Source organism: Serinus canaria, chromosome 1 (assembly GCF_022539315.1).
Source record: "Serinus canaria isolate serCan28SL12 chromosome 1, serCan2020, whole genome shotgun sequence".
Taxonomy (NCBI): domain Eukaryota; kingdom Metazoa; phylum Chordata; class Aves; order Passeriformes; family Fringillidae; genus Serinus; species Serinus canaria.
Genome location: NC_066313.1, coordinates 53,958,315 through 53,980,720, shown reverse-complemented (window position 1 = coordinate 53,980,720; position 22,406 = coordinate 53,958,315). Strand labels below are relative to the sequence as shown.

General features: G+C 40.5%; 1 protein-coding gene across 4 annotated transcripts; it reads left to right on the top strand.

Moving 5' to 3' along the window:
• Positions 1-9,955: 9,955 nt before the first annotated feature.
• Positions 9,956-21,948, top strand: SLC25A30 (solute carrier family 25 member 30). 4 transcript variants are annotated; one of them, XM_050980042.1, is made up of 11 exons: positions 9,956-9,974; positions 10,800-10,889; positions 12,834-12,912; positions 14,465-14,612; positions 15,242-15,336; positions 15,608-15,693; positions 16,889-16,984; positions 17,855-17,979; positions 18,490-18,622; positions 19,428-19,508; positions 20,300-21,948. In XM_050980042.1, exons 2-11 carry the CDS (start codon positions 10,869-10,871, stop codon positions 20,339-20,341), a joined length of 906 nt encoding a protein of 301 aa, XP_050835999.1. In that variant the 5' UTR covers positions 9,956-9,974; positions 10,800-10,868; the 3' UTR covers positions 20,342-21,948. The 4 variants fall into 4 exon arrangements, with proteins under 4 accessions (XP_050835999.1, XP_009101203.1, XP_050836002.1 ...); XM_009102955.4 differs by lacking the exon at positions 9,956-9,974 and adding an exon at positions 10,086-10,224; XM_050980045.1 differs by lacking the exon at positions 9,956-9,974 and adding an exon at positions 10,086-10,224 and having other exon boundaries at positions 16,889-16,988; positions 17,859-17,979.
• Positions 21,949-22,406: the final 458 nt, after the last annotated feature.

Below are 22,406 nucleotides of genomic sequence, written 5' to 3'. Positions count from 1 at the left end.
TTCTGATTTTTGTAGCCCACTGAAAATTAAAGACCAGGAAAATTATTTTCATAATTTCCTTGATTTCTGATTATTTTCTCCATTCCTGAACACAGCCATGATGTTTGGTAATTATATTGACCAAATATGTTTCTTCATTCATAGTTTCTCTTCTGGAGTAATGCAGTCATAACATATTATTACTTATTTCCATAGATAGGGAAACAAAACTGTGGAGATCATGGATACATGGATATTCAGGATGGATAGTGAGATCTTGCCATGATAATAATATTTCAGTGGTGCAGATGATGAAGTTTGGTCTGCAGAGAGGTACAAAGTTTGTTTTCACAGTGTGGCATTTGGCCCAAGTTACAAAATGTTAATCTTGAAAGAGAAGCATGAAAAAGGGCTGAGTTTTGGACTGACAGTGGGGAACTCCCATGTCAGCCTGCTGGAGCTGGGCTGCTTTCTAGGGTGTTCAGGGCTAAGCCTGTAAGTATGTTTTTAGGAACCAAAGTACTTTTCTTCCCAGCAGAGGCAGGAGCTTCCTGTGATGCTCAGATCTTGTTCTTGGCACTCAATTTGGATTTCCATTTTTTGGTTTCAGTCCCTTTATTCATAATATGTACATGTGGGCAGTTACAGACCACACAGAAATACCCTGAAGAGTCATTGCCTCAAGGAAGAGGACTCAGTATTACAAAGCATATAGGAATTGCACCCTCTTGTTCAAGCCCAGTGACAGACATGTGATCAGCACCAGGCACTGTTACAGCCTTTTTTCACAGTCAGTGCAATTCCAGTCATATTCAGAGTTCTGAAGTCTTTATTTGGTTTTTTATATGATTAACGTGAAGGACCTGCTAGTTTAAAAACGAACTAAGACTAGCTATAAATTTACCAGCAAAGCACACAGGAGAGAATGACAGGTTTGTATTATCACCACAACATTTAAACAATATATTATAATCTATATATCTATCTCAAAGACTAAACATTATATAAAAATGCACCCAATGTTAGCTACTGTTAGCTTATATAAAAAAAAATTATGTGAAAAACATGAAAGCTACAGATTGTATATACTGCACACCTGGACTTGCATATTGAACTCATGCAGAAAGTACTTTAGTCTTTTAATACAAATGTTCAATAGACATCTGAGAACTAAAGACTATTGAATACATGAGTTCTGGTTTTGCCTAGTGTGTGAAACAGTAGTAATATTGAGCAGGCTGTAGTTGTTATATTTTTTAGTCATGTAGTTTGCAAGACAGAAGCTGGGGTTTTCAATACAATGTTTTCTTTTCCATGCTCTGGCAAGTGACATCATGGCTTTGTTTTGACTTAGTGCAAACACCAATTCTTATGTTAATAGTATATAGTAGGAGGAAATGAAACATTCATGTGATTGCAGAAGTGAAATGCAAAAAAGAAAGTAATTATTTTTTAATACATGGGCACAGCATGACCCCACAGTAAGGTCACACTGCCTGCTCTGGCTCCAGTCTGTGGTCCCGAAAGGTCTCAGGAAGCTGATTTTGGAACCTGGCACAAACTGGCTCTGTCATGTGCTACTTGGGGAAAAGTTCAGACATACAAATCTGGGCTTATAAACAGAGGCAGCAAGAACTCAGATGCAGTTCTGACAGAGGAGATTTATTATAATCTTTTTATCTGTCCCACTGCCCTTTTGCCTGCCCTTTTGTCCGAACTTTTCAAGGTTCATGTTTGCAAGAACCTCTTCAAGTATGAAATAAGGTTGGGAGTGGGGTAGAGAGTATCTCTATTTGTGGGTGTGTTCTGTGATGGAAAACATTTCAGAGTATGCTCCAGAAGATTTTAAAATTGAGACGTTCTGGAGCCAAGCTGGACCAAGCTTTAAGTATGAATAAAACCAACCAATCTCAGTCATCAAAAATGCAGAGTGACGACAACTGTGCCTTGCACCATTGACTCCTCACCCCAATGGTCACAGTCAACTCAAATCAGCAGAGCAGAGCCTCTGTGAGCTCAGAGCACTGTTGGAAGACACATCTTTGTATTTACTGTGCCAGTGTCACAGGATGTCTCTAGGTGTAATGTACACTAGACAGGATAAGCTGCTTCATAAATTCAACCACATCTTTCGCAGTGCTGGTGCACATGGAGTATTTTGAGATTACTGTGTCTAGCCTAATATTGGAAAATCAGACCCTTGGTTCAGGATGAGCAGTTGGTGTCCTTACAAGAATATTTTGCTCTTGATTTTCATTCAAGGCTTTCCCTCCCCCATTTTTATGACAATAAAAGTTTTGGTCTGAGAACACAACAAAGTAATAATTGGCCTCCCACCACCACCCTCTGAAACTAAAATGGCTTTTCAAGAATTTTCACAGTACATTGCTCACAAGGCTGAGGGAGATCAGCTAAAACTTGGAGGCAAACCCAAGTTCTTAGTGAGCTTGTAATTCATTAACATTTATATGGCCATTTGTTTCTGTGCATTCCAAGTAAACAAAACAGGGAAATTAAAGGAGAAAGAACTGAATGTCAGTGAGAAACTCCAGTGCTTGATGCCATCTTGTCAGCAAATGGCAAATTTGCTCCAAACCTTGCAAATGCACTCTGGGGTTGCTGGAACTGTTGAGAGAGTGGATGGGTGCTGCAGCCTGCCTGAACAATTGTTTTCCAGAGAACTGGTGTATTCTGCAGTGGATTTAGAAGATTTATTACGAAAAAAACAACACGCTAGTCAGTTGAGCTTTCTGGGTATAATGATTTTGACCAAGAATGTTAATTAATGAAAATGCAATAATGTTGTTCACTGTTTCTAAGGCAAAACAGTAAAACAAAACATCTGTGGAACTGGCAGGACAGCTTTGATTGTAAGTATTCTGATTCTGATTTTCCTGCTGCAAAAAGTGCTGCACTTCTGACAGCATGCCAAGAATTCATTCCTAATGCCATCCTCCTGCAACACGTAAAGGAAGTTTCGAAGGCCTTACTGCTGCAGCAGCTTTGTCTCCTATCACAATTGTTAGGGGATGACAGCACAATGCAGAATTTAAGAAAATTCTTAGAATGCTTTCTGGGCTGGTTTCCAGAAACCTGTGTTCATCTAAGTTTAGAGGGCTTTGGGGACATAACTAATCTGATTCTTGAAACCTGTGAAGTCAGGTGTGTTAACTTTTACATGGAAAGGACAGACACATAACTTTGTGCTAACATGGTCAGATGAGCTCAGTTTGGGAGCTAATTCCTTCTGCACTGGTGACGTGGACAGTGGTTAAACAAAAATCTTTTTTGCTGATTAGAGACTTGCTGAGCTAATTGAACAAGCTCTGTTCAGATAAACCAGACGGAGCTGCAGGAGTCTGCACACCACTGTTATTTTCCCCACCTAGTCTTTTAATCACACCATTTAAATGCCTCTACCATGTACTGGATAGTCTGGAGTGAGTAAGATCATCTACACTGTACATTTCATTGCTCACACTTTCACCTCTCCCATTCCTTTCAGATGCTGTATACTTACTGATCAAAAGCCATTTTCTGGGGTTCCCCTATTTCTGGAACTGCTTTTGTACATCAGGGTTTTGAAACAGAGAACAGACTGTTTATAATCCCCAAAATTCAATGTTACAATGGAGTCTGCAGTGAAAATCAACATCAGAAAAAAGTGCTGTTATTTACATATTGCTGAGATACATTTGGGAAAAGGTTGTGTAGCTTCTATAGTTACCTCATTTTCATACACATACAATTACCTCCATTAGAGAAGCCTTTCAGGTAGGGACTGTTATTTAAGATATACAAACAATAAAACCAGTGGATCTTTTGGAATCACATAAATCCAGGATGCGCAAGAACCACAAGAGCTGGGCTAGTTTCCTATAAAATTTACAGATATAACAAATCCACAAAGTTTAACTCCATCCAGGGGGAGGTATATAATCTATTGCTAAGTCCTGTGCTGGGTATCCTGAGGTGTGACTGCATAGTGCTATGACCTTCCAGGATCCCTCAACAACTCCCCCAGGAAGTAGAGACAATCACTCAATCCCCAGACAGCTTCCTTAGAACATTTCTTCTCTCAGAATCCTGAAAGTGTCAGAAGTAGCTTTCACCTGTAATGCTTTCCTCTAGAACAAGCTACCTAGATGTCTTAGTCCTCATGGCAACTATCACTGAGCTAGCAAACCATCTGTTTTCAAAGCATCACTTATTCTTTTCACCTTCAAAAATCCCTCGTGTCATTTCAGACAGTCTAGCACAAGTAAAACCTTCTGCACAATTTATATAGGCCTGTTCTCCTCATATCTCTTGTCTCAACATTCATTTGCACTATCATCTCTTGTTCATCTTTGTTACTCTTAATTGCTTTTTTGTCTTTCTTCTCCCTATCTTCTTGCTGGCTTTGCATTTGAAATGCAAAGCAAGGAAGTTTGTAGGCTGGTTCTTTGATTAGGCAGAACTGGATTCCCCATGGCCTTAGAGCTGAAAGAAGGCCAACCCGTCTCTGGCATGAATTGAAGTCTGCATTTTCAGCTGTGTTGCAGGAGGCCATCCAAAGTTCTTCAAAGAGGTTCCAGCTGGCAGCCTGCAGGCTGAAAGGTGGCTCTGCCTTGCCTCTGTTGTCTGGCCTTGAAGGTCAGAAAAAATTGTCAGCACACTGTGTGAAGTCTGGGCACTAATGCCACCTCCTGTTCTTACTGCAAGCCAGACAGGAGGCCAGAGGTATTAGGATGGGGTGTTAAAGGCAGGATGCATACTGCAACCCCTCAGGAGTATTTGCTCTGCCAGATACTTGCAGCTAAGTCCTGTGAGATGTTGAGACAGTCCAATATTTCAATGCTTCCATCAGGATGAACCCACTTTAAGTCATGCAATGCTGCTTCTTCTGCTACACTGCTGCTGCTGCCAGTGTGAAGCCAGTTCAGCTGCATCACTTGGCAGAAACCTGGGGTTTGATGGTGCATTCTGTAGTTAGTGAGTTGAACCCACTCATAAGTCAGATGAGAGCAATCAGCAGCCTGAGCAAAGGGCCAGAACTGTGCCTGGGAATGGGAGGGGCATATGGGAAGGTAAGGGAGCATCTGCCTTTTTGGCAGAGAGGTGCCACATCAGCGCTGCCTTGTTGCAGAACAAAGACCCTTTTTACAGCTGTGAGGCACACTGCTCTGCTCCCTGGTGCTGCCTCCTAAGGCATGAGCGTGTCCAAAAGCTGGCATCCACTGAACCAAGTGTAGGGAAGAATAACTCTGGGAAATGGAGGGACATGAGCATGTCAGCTGCCCTATTTCATGGAAACCCAAGATGTCTATAACTGTCATCTGTGCTTCTTCAGCCTCTGAAAGACAATTGTTCTCTCACTCTGCCAGGCTTTGTTACTAGGAGCAGTGGAGATGTGAGTTGCTACGTGGTTGTTGTGACAGACAGCTACCACAAGGACAAAATCCTACAGCTGTTTATCCCTGCTGTGCAGAATAACCTGTCTTGCTCAACGTTAACAGCAATCAGCACATCTCAGCCAAACACTGTGTTAGTTCTGGTGTTGTCATCCTGTGGATCAGCAGGGCTGCAAAGCAGAATACTTCTTCAGAAAGCATCCTGCCTTTTCAGAACTTTTTTTCCCTAAAGTTATTTAATACTTCATTTGACAAAATTTTATAAAGTATATTTTTAAATTTCAAAGGAAGGATATGGCATTTGGATACTGATAGTAAAAGCAAGGTTACCCAAAGCCAGACTGAAGTAACCAGAAGAAAAGCTGTATTATTTGGGTAATGATTTAATGCAAAGCATTCTGTAAACACTAGAGGAAAACCATCAAAACCTGGGCATCTGGAAAGAGAATAGTGAGGTTCCTTTAAGAAGTAATAGCACTGAAAGCTTGAAATTTTGCTACATAGGAAGTTCAGTATTCTGATCAACCTAAATCCTGCATTGTGAAGGACATGACTTGGGGTCACCTGCCAGTACATCTCCCTGACCATTGTCTTGTTTGAGTCATGTTTCTTTTACTGTAGAACTACTTCAACTGCAACTCTGCTTTCACAGGATAGTCCAGTGCAAATAGGTATCTCCCCCAGCAGAAAATTCCACAAATATATGCTTCCCCCAACAAATATTCCCTACTATCCCCAGATATTGAGTACTGCCAGCAAGGGGTGTACTGAAAATGGCAGAAAACACACCATTTGTGAGATGGTTTTTGGTGTCATGTCAACCTCTCTGTCATTCATTCAACATTGAATCATCTCCCTCGTGGGAAAGGTTAGGCTGTATCTTACACCATATTTTGTGTGATTTTTACTAGGACATAGAAAAATATTTGCTCTTCTTTGTGTTGCATCTACCAGCATTTAAATTGACATTGTTTCTTCTAATTGCTACTTGCTTAGTGCAGTGCAATGTTGGACAAAAGCCTCTGTGAAGCAATTGTGACTGATCTTTATTTAGCAAGGACCTGGAGGATCACCCTTTGAGGTTGGAAAGCATTTTGTAGTAGTGAAAAGCCTCCTATGGTGCCTTCCTATCTGAGCTTTATCAGCTTTTCATTTGTTCATTCAAATAACATCAAGCCCAACACTGTCACGTACATAGGAGTTATTATCTCTGTATGGAGTCTCAGAAAAGAAGACAAATCAATTTCCCAGGACCTGCTGCAAGATTGCAACACTTTCAGAAAATTTTGTTTGGTTTACAAGTTTACATTTACTAGAACTGCTTTGCTGGGACCTTATGCTGTGTGACTCTCATCCACTCAAAGCCTGGAACTGCCCTCTGTTCCTTCACCCTTTACCCATTAAAAACAAATAACATGACCCTTTTATATCCACAAAACAATGACACAGTAAAGAACTTTGGCTCCTACCAATGCCAGAGTCCAAATCAGATTATAAAAAAATACTTATTAAAAAAAAGACTACAAAATAACATTTACTGTTACTTCTAATTTCACTTTCCTTTCTCCCTGGTCTCTGCACAGTAGATTATGTTACTAAGTTAGAAACTTCAGTTGTCTTCTCATTGTACATATGCTAGCAGCTGGGGGAGGAAATGTCATTGAATAATTACAGACAAAAAGGGCTGGAGAGATCCTTGAGAGTCCATCCCAATGCTTTGTCCAGGTAATCCAGATTGTAATTATGTCTCAAAAACAGCTGCTTAACAGTTTTTAAAAGTTGTTGATGATGAAGGTACTGCAAACTCTGCAGTTATCCTCATCTAGCACTGTCCACACCATTAGAAAGTCTGTTGTATGTCTAATATAAGTGGTGGAGAACAGAGAATTAAATTCCTCTTTATGGACAACTTTCAGTCTTGAAGATTATGTTATATTAATCTTTTTTAAAGACTCTTTCTTTCACTTTTTCATTACAGATTGTGTTTTGTATTCCTAGCCTTATTTCCCTAGCTCTTCTGTTCAGCTGTCCTGAAATGCACCACGCATAACTGGATGTGGTGCTCCAGGCTGAGGCTTTGCCCCTGGAAAACACAATGGAAGTACTATTTGTTATGTCTTACAGTTTTACATGTGGCAATAGCACACTGAGTATCTACTTTCTCAACAAAGTCATCTGCTGTATGATTGAGGGTCAGATGAAATGTTCTTCAGAGACAAAGTGCAAACAATTGAAGGTGAGGAGGCTGTGCCAGGGCAGGGAGCTCTTGACTCCCATGTCCTAGGCTTGCTTTCATCACTCAGCCAATGGAACATGAAAAATGCAAATCAGTTATGTAACTAATAATTGTGAAAGTTTCCAAGGGAAAAAGGTACCTCTCCCGTGGTTACAGCTAGCAACAAAATGACAAGGCAGTTAGAAAAATACCTGTAGCCATCTGTGTCTCTCCACTAACCATTCATATAAACAGTAGGAGATTTGGCAGACCTGTCTTCACCACTGCAGAGACCAGAAGTGAAATGATTTTCCATTTTAAGCAGCAGTGGAAGTAGCAAAACAGGAATGAATGCACAAAAAGCAGAGGTCCCCAGAAAAATGGTTTGAGGGCTGTCTTCTTTTGCTTAAAAAAAAGAAACAAAAAATGTGTAAGGAAATTTAGGAGCAGTAAGTTTAGGGGTCTGGGAATTAATTAATTAAATTGTAGCCCTGGGCAGCCCCTTGGGAAAGAATTGGCGCTTGGATAAAGCTGTTGTAAGACTGTGTAATCAGTAGCACATGTGGAAAGATGCTGAGCACCTAAGTCAGTGCTGGTATGACGCAGATACCAGGTTCAAGGCATCTTGCCAAAAGTAGTCCACTGTCTGTTGACAAAAGCATTACATACCTCATACGTGTTATGAATCGGGTTAAGAATACAACAGAATACTTTATTCAGAGGACCCATGCAAAAGTCACCAGTAGCAACAAAAGTAAACCTGAATTCTTCTGTATTCAAAAGTACACAGTTGAGAAGTAGCAACTAGGTTGTTAATAAACTAAGAAATGTGATTGGGTGCAAGATATAACATGTGAGCAGGAGCTGATTTTCATCAGAGGTAATAAAACCCATCTGCCTACAGAAGGAGTTGCCCAACTCAAGATCAGAGTGGAACTAAGGTCCTTCTTAAAAGGAGGCAGAAACTTGAGAAGTCAGAAAACCAAAGTGGCTGCACCAAAGTGCAAAATCACTGAATGTTAGAATCAGTCCAAATGATCTCTGTGCAAAAAGAGAGAAGGGAGCCGTTCAAAGTTTATCTGAAGTAAGATCGTACCTGCTGTACATATAAAACCGGTAAAGTACTAGCCGGGTACTAGGAGTTTCAGGAGGGGGTTAGAATGTGAATACCAGTTCTGAGGTGGGATTTTGTAGCTAGGTTCTATGAGGCCCACCTGCAAAGACAGTTTGCAACATTGTGATTAGAGCATGAGCTTTGTAGGCTACCCATCCTTCAAGGATGGAAATGTAACATTTGTGGGAAGTCTGTAATGGACTCGGATTGCTCTAGAGAACTATCTTCATTGTATGAAGCTCTTGTGGCATACCGGAACCCAAATTTTGGATTCCTTATGCTTTATTGAGGATTGCATGCAAAGCCACATCCAGCTTCTTAATGAGGGCTGAGTGGGTGTCACTGTCTTTCTCTACAAGCCAGTAAGCATAAGTAAAGGTTCTCAGCCTCCAGCCTTGCCCCGAGATGGGCGCGGGGAGCAGTCCGGCAGGGTGTTTTGCCCTTTGCGGGGTAAGGCATGCCATCAGCCTGCAAGGCAGCGGACTGACAGCGGCAGCAGGGCTGCACCGTGGGGGTAGGTCCCTACAAGCACTCCTGGCAGCTCTTCAGTCAGAAACAGAAAGCACCGAGTTGCCAGAACACTCTGCCTTTAGGGGCAGCAAAAGAGCTGATTCCACTATTTCCCAGGAAGCCCTGGGCTCTGGACCAGACTACTTCTGGTTCTCATCCAGTGTTCATGCACGGGTCACTGCCACCCGTACAGCGGCTGAGACCAGAGACCTGCCCTTTTGGATAGCGCCTCTCCTTCTGGACAGGCACTGCATGGGGTTGAACAAAGCCGTGTAAAGCATATATACTGAATCCACCATTTCTGCCCTGGTAACGCAAAAAAACATAGTTAGAATGGCACAGAACTGTGTAATACTACTACAACTGCTGAATCACCCGTGTAACCGTTCTGCCAAAAATGTTGAAGAGGGTAATTTAAAGAGCAAAGTAGCTGTTTAAGCCCACCCAGCCCCTTTCTGTTCCTCCACACAGCAGGTAGATAAAGGCTCCTGTGCCGCCTCAGGAAAGCTCAGCCCCGGTACTGCTGCGGTGTCGCTGCCCCCACAGGATCGTAAACCGAGGGACAAAATCAGTGTCCTTATAGATAATGGCGAGGAGAAACTCTAAGGGCCAAGTGACCTGCTCGTTAACCGGGGAGCGCTGAAACGCCCGACGCAGCCGCTCCATTCTCCTGGGCCAGGAATGCTAATGGAAAATGCCGGCCTGTTCCGCCAGCCCAGCAGCCCTCCAAGGCCAGTGGTGAGGGGAGACCTCTGACGGCAAGGTCAGCGTGGTTAATATTTTCCCCGGATAATTACAGCCGGCTAGGCCTCCCCCCCCCCCCCCTTCAAACCCACTGCGGCTTTGCACGCACCCCTTCCACACCCCGCTCCCGGCTCGGCCTCTCGGGCCAGCCCGCCCCGGGGCGGAGCCCCGCCTTCCCCAAAAGCCGCCGCGGCCGCGGGGAGTGACGCTGGGGTTTGGGAGCGGCGGGGTCGGCGCGATAGGACGTGGGGGTCGGGCAGGGCTTGGCGGTGAGTGAGGAGGTGGCGGCTGCTACTCTCAGGTCTCGGAGGGTGGGAGACTATTTTTCTTGTGTAATAGTCGTAGTTGTTGCCACCCTAGACCCAAATCCGCTTTAAATAGTTAAAACTGCTATAAGCTCGAGTATACTGTGTGCTTAATACGCTAGCGATGTTTTCAACCAACATGTAATTCGATGTGGGAATTTTCAAGCCTGCTCCTCGTCGGGGAAATATCGAGTTCTTTAAGTGATTCGTTCTTTCATGGAACCCGGGCTTTTGGGTTTAGTCCAGTCATGCTGTGGTTAAAAGAAAGAGGATTCTCTTCCGACCACTGCAGAAAGTGCGTGGATGAATCTCTGTATTAATTCAACCCCATGTTCTGTAGGGTCGAGTATCCCCTCTGTCATCGTTGATGTTCAGGGTATGGCAACGTGTATTTTGTAAAGGCAGTATCTTTCTAGTAAAAGTGGAGACCTTGATTTTTTTCTATAATGATGGCTGGATTCTCTTTTTAAGTAGTTTGCCACTCACTCAGCTGTTACAGAATTGTTCTGAGGAGACACTTATTATTTTTATTGATATAGGGAAGAAGTTCTGACAAAGAAGCAAACCAAGAATTTGGAATCTAAGCGGGAAATGAGACACCTGAGGTCATGGGGAGAAATTACTGGATGGTGTGTCTTTTTGGTTTTTTTTTTCCCTAAGAAAAATTCTACCTCTTTGCTTTATCTTTTTCTTCTTCTTCATACTTCTTCCTAAAGTATGGATATCTTGAAGAAGGGGGCTGAAGGTTAGAAGTTGAAAGATTCATATGGTTAGTTTAGCATACTGGCAGGAGTTAAGATTTGAAAGCCTTTCAGATATACAGACCTTGACCTTCACCTTGGGATCTGTCAAAAGAAGAGTGTGCTATAAAATTTTTGCATTAGACTATCCTATTTATATATTTAAGTTTCAACTTATATTTGTAAATCTGTGTGCAAATTAAAAACTTTATTTGATTGTGCTCAGAATAACCATAGAAAAAGTGAGTAGCCTTCAATGCCTAGGCAGAGTGAAATATGAAATGAACAGAAAAAGGATCTATTTTTGTTTTATTAGATTTGTGATATATGAAATCTTGTTTGAGTATGTTTAGGGGGCTTAACTGTCAGTTTTGATGAGTTTCTCAGGAGCTGTTTAGCAGATAGTGGGCAAACTGAGCTTGGCTTGGTCTCTGTTAATTAAATGATCTGCCATTAATCATGGCAGAACAGGATTATGAGGAACTTGGAGCTGGAACTGGTCTCCCTTTGATACAGTGTAAATCCATGTGGCTCTGTCTCCTTTGTATTGAAAAACTGGCATGGTCTAAGCCTGTGTGTCCAGACCTCTGTACTGCACTCTTTTTGGCAGTATAGTAGGGTGACCTTAGTTGCCTTTTTTTTTTTAATGATCTTTGCAGCAGTATAAAGAATAACAAGGATTTCTGTGCATGTAGGTGTTGAATATGCAAAATTTTGTGATTTTTAGCTTCTTTCTTTTCCTCGTGTGACAGAAGAGCCAGGTAACTAAATCATGAAGTAAATTTGATAAAAGGAAAACTAGAGCTGCAGAAATTGTTCAGGCCTGCTGAGTGTCTGCAACTCTGAAAATTCATTTAGGTGCTGGGTTATTGGCATTGCTAGAGGAAGCGACTAAAGAAGGTTCAGCTGTACAAAAGGCAGGGCTAAGTAACAGGTATTTGTGATATTTTCCAGTTAGGCACCACTGGTGATAAAGCAGGGAAGAATAACAGGGAGTGCTAATGGTGGTATTTTCAAATACAACTTTCCCTTAAAATTAATGGCAAAAACGGCTGTAGAATGCAGTGTTTAGGGGGATATCACAGAAAATGGGGAATGAGAACTACTTATATTGAATATTGTGAGGAAAAGATGTTGAGAGACATGCTTGCTTTTGGGAAGGGCAACCTTGTGCTGGCTGGACTAGTTTGGTTTTTGAAGTTCTTATCTCTTTTCTAATATAATTGGATTAATTTAACATCTTGCAAAGCATGTTCTATTGTTAATTGCAAATTGTGGTTACTCTGTCAAATTCAATAATTGACACAATTTTCACGTAGCATTCACAAGAATTAATATTGTGAACATGGGTAGCAGAAATAGGTCTGAATGGAAGCAAAATGGTGTATACACCCTTATTTTCTGTCCAAGTGTACTAGCTTAGCTCATGCTAAATAATGTTTGTGTCTGGAAAAAAGGAAGTTCTGTAATGACTGTGGGCTGTAGTCAGACTAGTTTAGCTTAGTAAAAATCCTTGGAGGCTATTCACTGCATGCTCCTTAACATTATGCCTGGGAGATGACCTGCTTTAACCTTTTCATGGTGAGGGAAGTGGTGACCCAAACACATAGCAGGCACTGATTTGAACTCAGATGATTTTCTGTGATATTCCTGTCTTTCTTCTGATTGTCAGGTGTATTAAATGTGGTTTTTTTACTCTTACTTTTTTTTACTCTTTACTCATGTTTGAAAAGCCTGTTCTAAATGGATCAGGCACAAAGTTTTAGCACTAAGTGTTAGCATGGATATTTATGACATGTACTTACAGTAGTGTTCAATCTTCCTCTTTCACAGAAAGAGGAGCCAATAATGCCAGCACTGAACTGGAAGCCCTTCATCTACGGAGGTTTAGCATCAATCACTGCAGAATGTGGTAAGCATTTGCTTTAATTGTTGATGTGATTTTCTTTACTTGGATAGTCTCTAGGTAAAACAAGTTTGGTTCCATGCTGCCACTGACACAGTGGTATATGGTGGTCTGCAGCATAGAGTTGTTTGCTTAATACTGAAGGGTTTCTCTTATCTCTGTTGCAATGTCAGAACACTCGTGTCTGTAAACTCTCATCCCTGGTGAGTCTTGTTTACTATACATATTTTGCCTCTGTGTTTTATTATTTGGTGGTGTTTGATCTGTTCCTAGACAGTGGTCATAAGTAGATATAGCTTCTGCTTTGCTGCAGTAGACTAGTTACACTCTTAACTTGCAGATTTTTCTTTAGCTTTACTCAGTATGTATGCTGCAGTTTAAATAATCTTTTCTTGAATGTAAGTGGTTGCTTAGATTTGAATATCTAAATTCAATAGTGAGCAACACAGAATAATTGCTGTAGTGAGACAGCACATCTGATGTTTTAGGCCTCCTCTAAAGACAAACCTTGAATATCAGCATTTTTGCAGAGTTGTATTTGAAATGCATGTCTATGAAAGTAAAGGAAATCTGGATTTTCATTGTAGCAGGACATGGTTAGGCATGTGGTGGGCTTGCATGAAAGGTCTGTCTAGTAAAATAGAGGCAGTATAAAATTACACTTAAAACTACTATTTTTTGTTTTCATAGAGTAGTTTGGGTTGGAAGGTCATCTGTTCTAACCCCCCTGCTCTGAGCAGGGACATCTTCAATTAGATCAGGTTGCTCAAAGCCTCGTCCAATCCGAGTTTGAATGATTGCAGGGATGGGAAGGGTTTCTACTTAGGAAATTTGTACCAACTTGAGTTTGAAACCCGTCATTATTTCACTTGACTGAACATGGCCAATAATGCCAAAAGGTTAAGGAAGACATACAATTCATGAAAGCTTTGCTTGTCTGGTAAGCCTCATTTAAACAGATGTAGTTAATCCTGACTCCTGTTTGTACTTAGGTGAGAATGGAATGTTGATGTGGTCTTTTCCTGGATGGATACAGTTTCTGAACCCTTTCATAAGGGGAGCATTGAGAATATGAATTGAACATAACATAGCAGTAGGCTACAGGAAAGCAGTAACAGAAATAGGTACTGCTGCTATTCTTTTTCAGATACTGGGCAGAAGCTGCATAGTGTGTCCTACAGAATTTATTTGCCTTCAGTGATGTCCTCTTCAAAGGTGTTGGTAGGATACATGTGCAAACTCAGTGCTTGATTGGGATTGCTAAGTCCTGTTCAGTGTGGCTGCTTACAACCAGGCAATGCTCTGTTGCCTGAAAATACAGTGAATGTGAACACAGGAGCAGGCAGGGCCCTTGTCAGGCCTTTGGAAGAAACAAGGTGTTAGAATGTGAATCACTTCTTTTAAAGAAAGTCTTGGTAGGAAAAGCTTCTTTCCCATGGGAGTACTTTTACATATTATGATACATAATAAATGTTGCTGTTTCCTGTGTGATGTTCTCTGTTGTCTTTGGTTAGATAGGTACTTTGTTAATTTTCTCACTGTTTTTTTTCCTTTTAAGGTACTTTCCCCATTGATCTGACCAAAACACGCCTCCAGGTTCAAGGTCAAGTTAACGATGCCAAATATAAAGAGATCCGCTACCGTGGAATGGTGCATGCACTGGTCAGAATATGCAGAGAAGAAGGGTTGAAAGCCTTATACTCTGGGTAAGATTAATTGAGCTGCAGCAATGGCTTATGAACAGTCTATTGATGTAATTATAAGCCCATTGTATGTGAATTTTTGGGCTTCAGGATTGCAAGGTATTTGGCTAGCCTTAATCTGGAAGTTGGTGGACCCAGCTTTGATACCTTCAGTGCTGCACACTGCCACAGCATTTCATGTTTCAAAAAAAAAAACCCCCTCAAACAACAAAACCTACATGAAACAAAATACCTAAGCATAAGGTTGTTCTCTATAGTGCTGTTATAGTTTTTCCATCTCTCAGAATAAAAATTGGATTTACCTTTGCCTATAAATGAGCATGCTTTACTTCAAAGCATGCAGGATGGTGGGGGAACTACATTTTGGATATGACTGCCAGCTATTTTATAGATTACAAGTTGAAGCATGGTCTAATAGTAATAATCCTTTCATGTTCTTGCAGGCTCTATTTAAAAAGAAAAACAAAAACCAAAACCTAAGAAGCTCCAAAGCTTGTTTTGTTTATAATGAGTTTAAATTGTTAATTTAAATGAACAAACCTTTCTTTGCTAGCTATCCCTGCACTAGGAAGAATTTTCTGATGAGTTTTTGAGATCTTGAGCATAAACATAACTGCTGCTTGTTTTCACAGGATTGCACCTGCAATGCTACGACAAGCTTCATATGGAACTATAAAAATAGGCACTTACCAGAGCTTAAAAAGAATGTTTGTTGAGCATCCAGAAGGTGAGTGGTCATTGTCTATTTAATTGAGGACTGATTTGCTTGAAGCTGATTGTTTCCATTTGGCATATTACTGTAGCATTTGAACAAGTCTACCAAGAAGACATTCCTTACACCAGCTACAACAAAGTTACTCAGCAAGAGTAACTCATCTGAGCAGGTTTCCTGGCTTCTGTAACCAGCACTCTCTGGTTAAATGAGTGGAGGCATCATTCTGTCCTAATGCATATTAAGTTTTGTAAATCTGCAGCTAAAATCTTTGTTTGTGAAACAGATGAAACCCTCATGATGAATGTTCTGTGTGGTGTTCTTTCGGGAGTAATCTCGTCATCTATTGCCAACCCTACAGATGTCTTAAAGGTAATTATGTAGAGCTTGTCTTAGTTTTTGTTCTCTCCTGAAGTAGAAGCAGTCTCCTGATGAATCTAGGATTTGTTTTGTAACCCTATTTATTATCATCTCTTAACTTCTAAAGAATCAGCAACATCCTCAATTCTTGGAACCTGCTTCTGGTCCATAATAATCATTTGGAAGTATGCGTGAGGAAGGTGAAGGCTGGGGAGGTAGTTAGACCCACATGTTTGAGTGTGGGGGGAGAATAACTTCTCTGTGGTGTTTGTGTGGAAGCCACACTGCCTACTTCATCTGTACTTCTTGGTAACACTGTTACACTTGGATGTTGCTAGAGCTCAAAATAAGTGAAGATTAGTTCAGAGAGGAGCTCCAGTGAATGCTACTTGTACCATATGATTCCTTAACACTAGAGAGGCTTTGCAGACCTATCTTCCAAGGAAATGGCATTCCAGCATCAGTCCTTTAAAGTGAATTTGTGAAACAATCACCTCTTTAAGAATCTGTTAGCTTAATCATAGTCACTTACTTGAAAGGGTTGATGGGTTTATCTTATAAAACAGGAGCTTCTGACTTAAAAAGCTTCTCCTAATGAAAAAGTCAAGAAAACTCTGTTCTCCTGAAACTACTAAAAAGCTCTGTCCTTCATAGTGCTAGTGTGGTTATGTAGTGGCATTTCAAACATTAGCTTGTATTTCAAGTGTGGCTTCAATTAGTTACTTCCTAAAATTATATCCACTTACCAAGTCACTTGTTGACAAACTTATATATGAAAGTTACCTTGATAGGTCCCTAAGGATGTTCTTATAAATCTACAGGATTGAAGACCATGGTTCTCAGTGGCTGAAACATTAATCTGTTTAACCTTTCATTTCAACATATTCCTGTGAGAACACTGTAAAGAACATCCTGCAGAACCCATCTGCCTGTCTTATCTAAATGGAGCAGTGTACCCATACAGAAATAGAAGTGACTTAATGCAGCTAAGAATTCTACCACATACTACTTCAAAATTAGCAGCTGCATTTGGATAGTTAAGGCAAAAGATTGCACTTTTATATAGTTATGATAATGTCAGCTCTTGCTTTTATACTTGAAGATAAATTGACTTTACTACTTGCAGTTGTAACTTAATAGTTGAATCTAGTTTTATTGTTTTTTTGGTTGTATTTATCTTTTAATTGTAACTTCAAATGAATCTCAGATCAGAATGCAAGCTCAAGGTAGAACGATTCAAGGAGGAATGATGGGCAACTTCATACAGATCTACCAAAAGGAAGGCACTAAAGGATTATGGAAGGCAAGTTTTTTTTTAACTGTATCTTACACTTCAACTACACTTCCTTGTTCAGTTGAATGTCATGTATTCCACCTTGTTCTTAGCTGAAATATGGAGGATGTAATGTCTGTCATTTGCCATGACTGCTTCACCGCTGGTGTCTCAGTGCTTTTTGGTGAAGGGTTACAGCCACCCTTGTGGGTGAGGATTAGCTGCCGCTTAGGAGAGGGAGGACAAATATAGGGCTCAATTAAGGTGACTGGCTCTAGGAACAGTTAAACAACCCTTTGCCTGACGCCTCTCAATCTGTATGCTCTGTCTGTTTTAAAACATATGCTAAAGAACATTTGCAAGGGAAGGAGCTGCTGAGCATCCCTTCTAGCTCAGGAACTCTCATATTCAGTCTTACGGTTTGTCTCTTGGGCCAGTGATAGTCAATGACTGTGTAACAACTGAAGAACCAAAACAGACAATTGTTTTGAAACAGCTGGAAAATAGGAATGTTTTTCCATTAGTGTGCTTTTCTCACAAAATTTCTTGATCTCCAATTTTTTTGTTCATCCTCCTTATTTCATCAGTTTTTCAGCTAGCAGCAAAGGAAATTTTGATGTTTTAGCTGACTGTTGATGCAAGAATTGAGATGTTAAGCAGAGATAGAAAATAACTTAAAGGATCTGCAGTTGCCATTCTGTGTGGAAAAGTGATTTATGTTGTTTCAGATTTGTGGTTTTGGAGCACTTAGATGTAAGACTTGTACTAATTAGCCTTATTTGAATTTTCAGTGTTCTTAACACATTTGTGATGTTTTTGCTTTGTATTGTAAGAGCTTGGCTTTTCTAACAGTGCACGAAGGTTGACTTCAAACTTCAGCTATATCCTTTCTTCTGCCAGGGAGTATCATTGACAGCACAGAGAGCTGCTATTGTTGTTGGAGTAGAGCTGCCAGTGTATGACCTTACCAAGAAGCACTTAATTATGTCTGGACATATGGGAGATACAGTATATACTCACTTCCTGTAAGTTTGTATAACTGGTTGTATATCTCATGATTAGTTAGCTCTTGCTACAGGGGAGAGGAGTACTTCGGTTTTTTTATCATCTGTCTAGATGTGTACATATACTTCTGATGTGTTTATAATTTTTAGTGTAATAGCATCTCAAATGGTAGCATGGAAGCTAATTTTATTTAGCATTTGAATTTAGCTTTCTTTTGAAATGTGGAAATTTGTTTTGTGGGTGGTCTGAATCATTCAACTGTGCAAACTGAGGTTAGAAGAAATTTACAGTCAAATATTATTCCCTGGGGCATGAACATCTTTCCAAGCATAATGTATATAAGGGCTGTATAGCAAATTTTCAAAATTATGTTTTTATAGTACGGGAAAAGTAACTTTTCACATCCATTAGCTGATTTAATTCTTTTAGTAAAAGCATTAAACAGTCATTATTACTGTGTTTCCTGGGAAGGGGGATTTCTTGTACATCTGTGTGGTAGATCAGGTTTCATTAAACCCTTCTTTTACTAGTTCCAGTTTTCTTTGTGGGTTAGCTGGAGCCCTTGCATCCAACCCTGTTGATGTTGTAAGAACACGTATGATGAATCAGAAAAGCCATGGGGGACACTCAGCCTACAAGGGCACTGTGGATTGCTTGTTACAGGTAAGTAGCTCATGTATCATCGTAAATAGAAATTGCTGCCACTAAGCAATGGCTTTGCTGTGGAGCTCAAAATTGTTCTGTTTTCCCTAGTAACTTAGACAAGCTTTTGCCATAATATTTAAAAGGACCGTGCTGTCAGTAATGCACTCAGGTGTGAAAAGTATCTACTGTTTTGAGAGACAGGCAGGAAGAAAGTTAGTGTCTGCTGCAGAACTTTCTTTGGGCGCTTGGATGAGGAGAGAGGCTCTCAGCAGCACTGTCTTGCTCAACTTTATACTATGTCAGGCTGACAGGAAATTATAATTTCATAGGTCAGTTCTTGAAGAACAAGATTTTCTGAAACAGATGGTTTTCTATGTTGCTTACTGCATAATGGAAAGCCTAGTCCAGCCAGAGGCAAGGTCAGCCTCTGATTTTGATTACTTTGATTTGGTTTCTGAAGTCTCTAACTTTGATGTGAGGTGGGACCATGATGGCCTTGTACATGGAGAAGAATGGATAGTAAGCTGTTGCTGTCCAACTGGTGACTGAACAGTCCAAGTCCAGGAGAATTTGAGGTCCATAAAGCAAACAAATATTTCAAGGGACTGCCAAATGTTAGCTACAGGTTTACATGCAGCAAATTTCTAGAGGCTGTCAAATGTCAACTGCAAGTTTGCATCTAATAAAATGTATATCTTTGTCCTGACAGACAATAAATTTAAGTTAAGGTTACAGGACTCAGCCTTGTTAGCTGAGGTGCTGTCTAGATTTTTCATAAAAAAAGAATTACATAAGTGTGTTGTGGCTTTTTTTTTTTCCCTAGACATGGAAGAATGAAGGCTTTTTTGCTCTGTATAAAGGTTTTTGGCCAAACTGGTTAAGACTTGGTCCTTGGAATATCATTGTATCCTTTCCAGAAGTGTGCAAAGTGACTAATTTAGCCATACAACAGCAAGTATTGTTTTTTACAGAATTACTCAGTGTGGGAGGTGTCATATCAGCACAGATATTCCCTTTTTTTATGAATGGAAAATTGTGCCGTTGACAGGGGTTTTTTTTAGTCAATTGCTTCCAGTCAGATGGAATTTGATTCACACAGAGTCAACACTAAAATATGATCTTGCAAAATAATTTTATGTTCTTCCAATTTCATCCCTGCCCATTTTCTTTGTTATGAGCCAAGTTTTAGTCAAAGTTGACCAGGTGAATTAGGAGTGGGGGCTATTTCCAGAACTGGGGAAACTCTTGGCATTTACTGATGCAATCTTTTTGTTTATCTTAGTCTCACAATTTTAGCTTTGTTTCAGGAGCTAGCTGATCAGAGCCCTGGGAAGTGGGTTGGTAGAAGTGTTTTTTACAATAAACAAACCTTCTTAGCCCTTCAAAGCTAAGTGATTAAAGAGTCTCAAGGGCTTTTGCAATATTTTTATGGCAGCTTTTGCAGGAGTGCCTCCTCAGTCCTGGGTTTAAGATCCTGAGGAAGATGGATGGGAAACTATTTTGTATCACCAGCCTTTAAGCAAGTTTCATTGTTCTGCCTAATATTGTGTAAAAATGTGGCCAACCTGCAGCATGGCAAAGGAAGGAACAAGAAATGGACCACAGTTGCACACAGATGCAGCTAACCTTCAGTAATGAAGGGACCAATTTTCACTGCATGAACAGGAAAGAGTTTTCCTTAATCAGCTGTGCCAGTTCTTTCTGACATATGAACAGCTGAAGAAATTGGATGCCTGACATGCAGAGCTGTGTACAGAATTCTGTTAACGTACTGTCTGAGTTTAGAGCAATGTGCAAGTTGTCTTGAGTGTTTGCTCTTTCTTGTCTGAGCTGCTGGCCAAAGGAAAAGGTCACTGCAAGACTGAATGAGAAGAACCTGGAAGTGATTTCAAGGCAAACTGGCTCCTGTAACCATGATTTGTGCACGTGATTCAGTGGATGATGTGCACTGTTTTTCAGACTGAACCAAACATGGTGGAATACCTTCTGTCAACTGTCTCAATGCTCTTGAATGTAAAGATCCGCAATGCAACTTGGTGCATCTGAGTCTCAAAGCACAGTGTTTTATAAGAGTCAAAGGAAAAGGTTTTTTCTCTGTATTTCCATAGATTTCCATAAATGAAGGAAAAGAAACTTTTTTCCTTTACAGAAATATTTATTTCTGTAAGGGAAGATAAGCAGAACTGAGGAATTGGGCTTCTCCTGCTTTCAGAAATGTATACAATTTGATTGTAATAACTTAAAGCTTCCAGTTAACTGGAAGTGTCAAAAGACATCTTTGCTGGCTTTCAGGTTGGCAAAATAACTACTGCAGTATAAAATCTGTTTCTGGTTTTGAAGCTTTCCTGTGTTCTAAGTCCTGAGATGTCTGCATAATTTTCTGGGCATAATCCAGCTTCATTAGCAAGTGTGGTTGCTACAGTTGACAGTTTTGCATAGCTTGAAGAAAGTGTTTTGGGTTTTTTTTTTCTTCCATCTATAATTCTTGATTTCAGCATAAGTGCTTCTTCAACATATTCATATGGAAATTGCTAGTAGGAATGAAGTTCAAACAAGTTCATGCCCATCTGCTGATCTTGCAGAGAAACTTTCCATGCTTCTTCCATCCTTGGGAAGAACTATGGGTTACTGGCTGTTTTACACTGAGCAGTCAGGCTCTGTCATGTGAGTGCCTATGTGGACAAGAGCCAAACCCTCCAAAAGTAAATCTACTGTAAAGACTGCTTTCCTCCTTTAAAAAGACCCCCAAGTCCAGGACTAGTGAACACTTTCAGATACCAAAGATGCTCAAGTTGCTGTTACATGCAAGGAAACACTTGATGTAGAAATCAACCACAGCTTCTATAAGCATTACCTTTAGGCTTAAAGGTATTAAAAAACTTCAGGGCCATTAACTCAATAGTTACATTGAGCGGCTCAAGTGCTGTTGTTGAATTCCAGGAAAAAGGAGTATGTGAGATGCAAATTGTCGGATGTATCTTCTGTGTTTACAGAGGGCAGCAAAGCAGGATCCATAGCTTTGGATTTTTGTGGCCTTGTGTTAATCTTTGACACATTTTTTTGTAGAATCATGCATTCCACTTAAAGAAGTTTCATTGAGATATCAAAATTGCTGTTATCACTTAAAATTACTAATTTTGAATTCACAAATAGAATTTTTAAATGCACAAGGCACTTTCTTTCCTAAGGTAAAACATTTTCTATATCTAGGGGTATGCTGATGTGCAGTGTTTCCCCTTACAACTGTTTCTGTGCTTTAATAAAAAAAGTGTAAATATTTTTGTACGCTGTATAAGTAAAGTATATGTTTTCCAAGACTATTAAAAGCATTAACATGTAAAGTCTGATGACTTGGAACTGCTTTCAGTTTTGAAGTTTCAAATACTTCAAGAAGTTTGCCAGTTTGGAGTGACAGTAAGTGCACTGTACCAGTTCATCTGTGACGAAGCTGCAGTGGTATAACTGGACAAGATGCACTGGAATTGAATGCTACATCCCAAAGGCACCAAAACAGTGAAAGAGGAGTTCAGGATCTCAGCTGAAGCTGTGAGCCAGATTGTGCCCAGGTGGCTGAGAAGGCCAATGGCCTCCTGGCCTGCATCAGCAGCAGTGCGGCCAGCAGAACCAGGGCAGGGATTTCTGCCTGCACCTGGCACTAGTCAAGCTGCATTTCAAGACTCTGTCCAGTTCTGGGCCCCACAGTTTGGGAAGGATGCTGAGGTGCTGGAGCGTGTCTGGGAAAGGGCACTGGAGCTGGGGAAGGGGCTGGGAGAGCTGGAGGTGCTCAAGCTAGGGAAAAGGA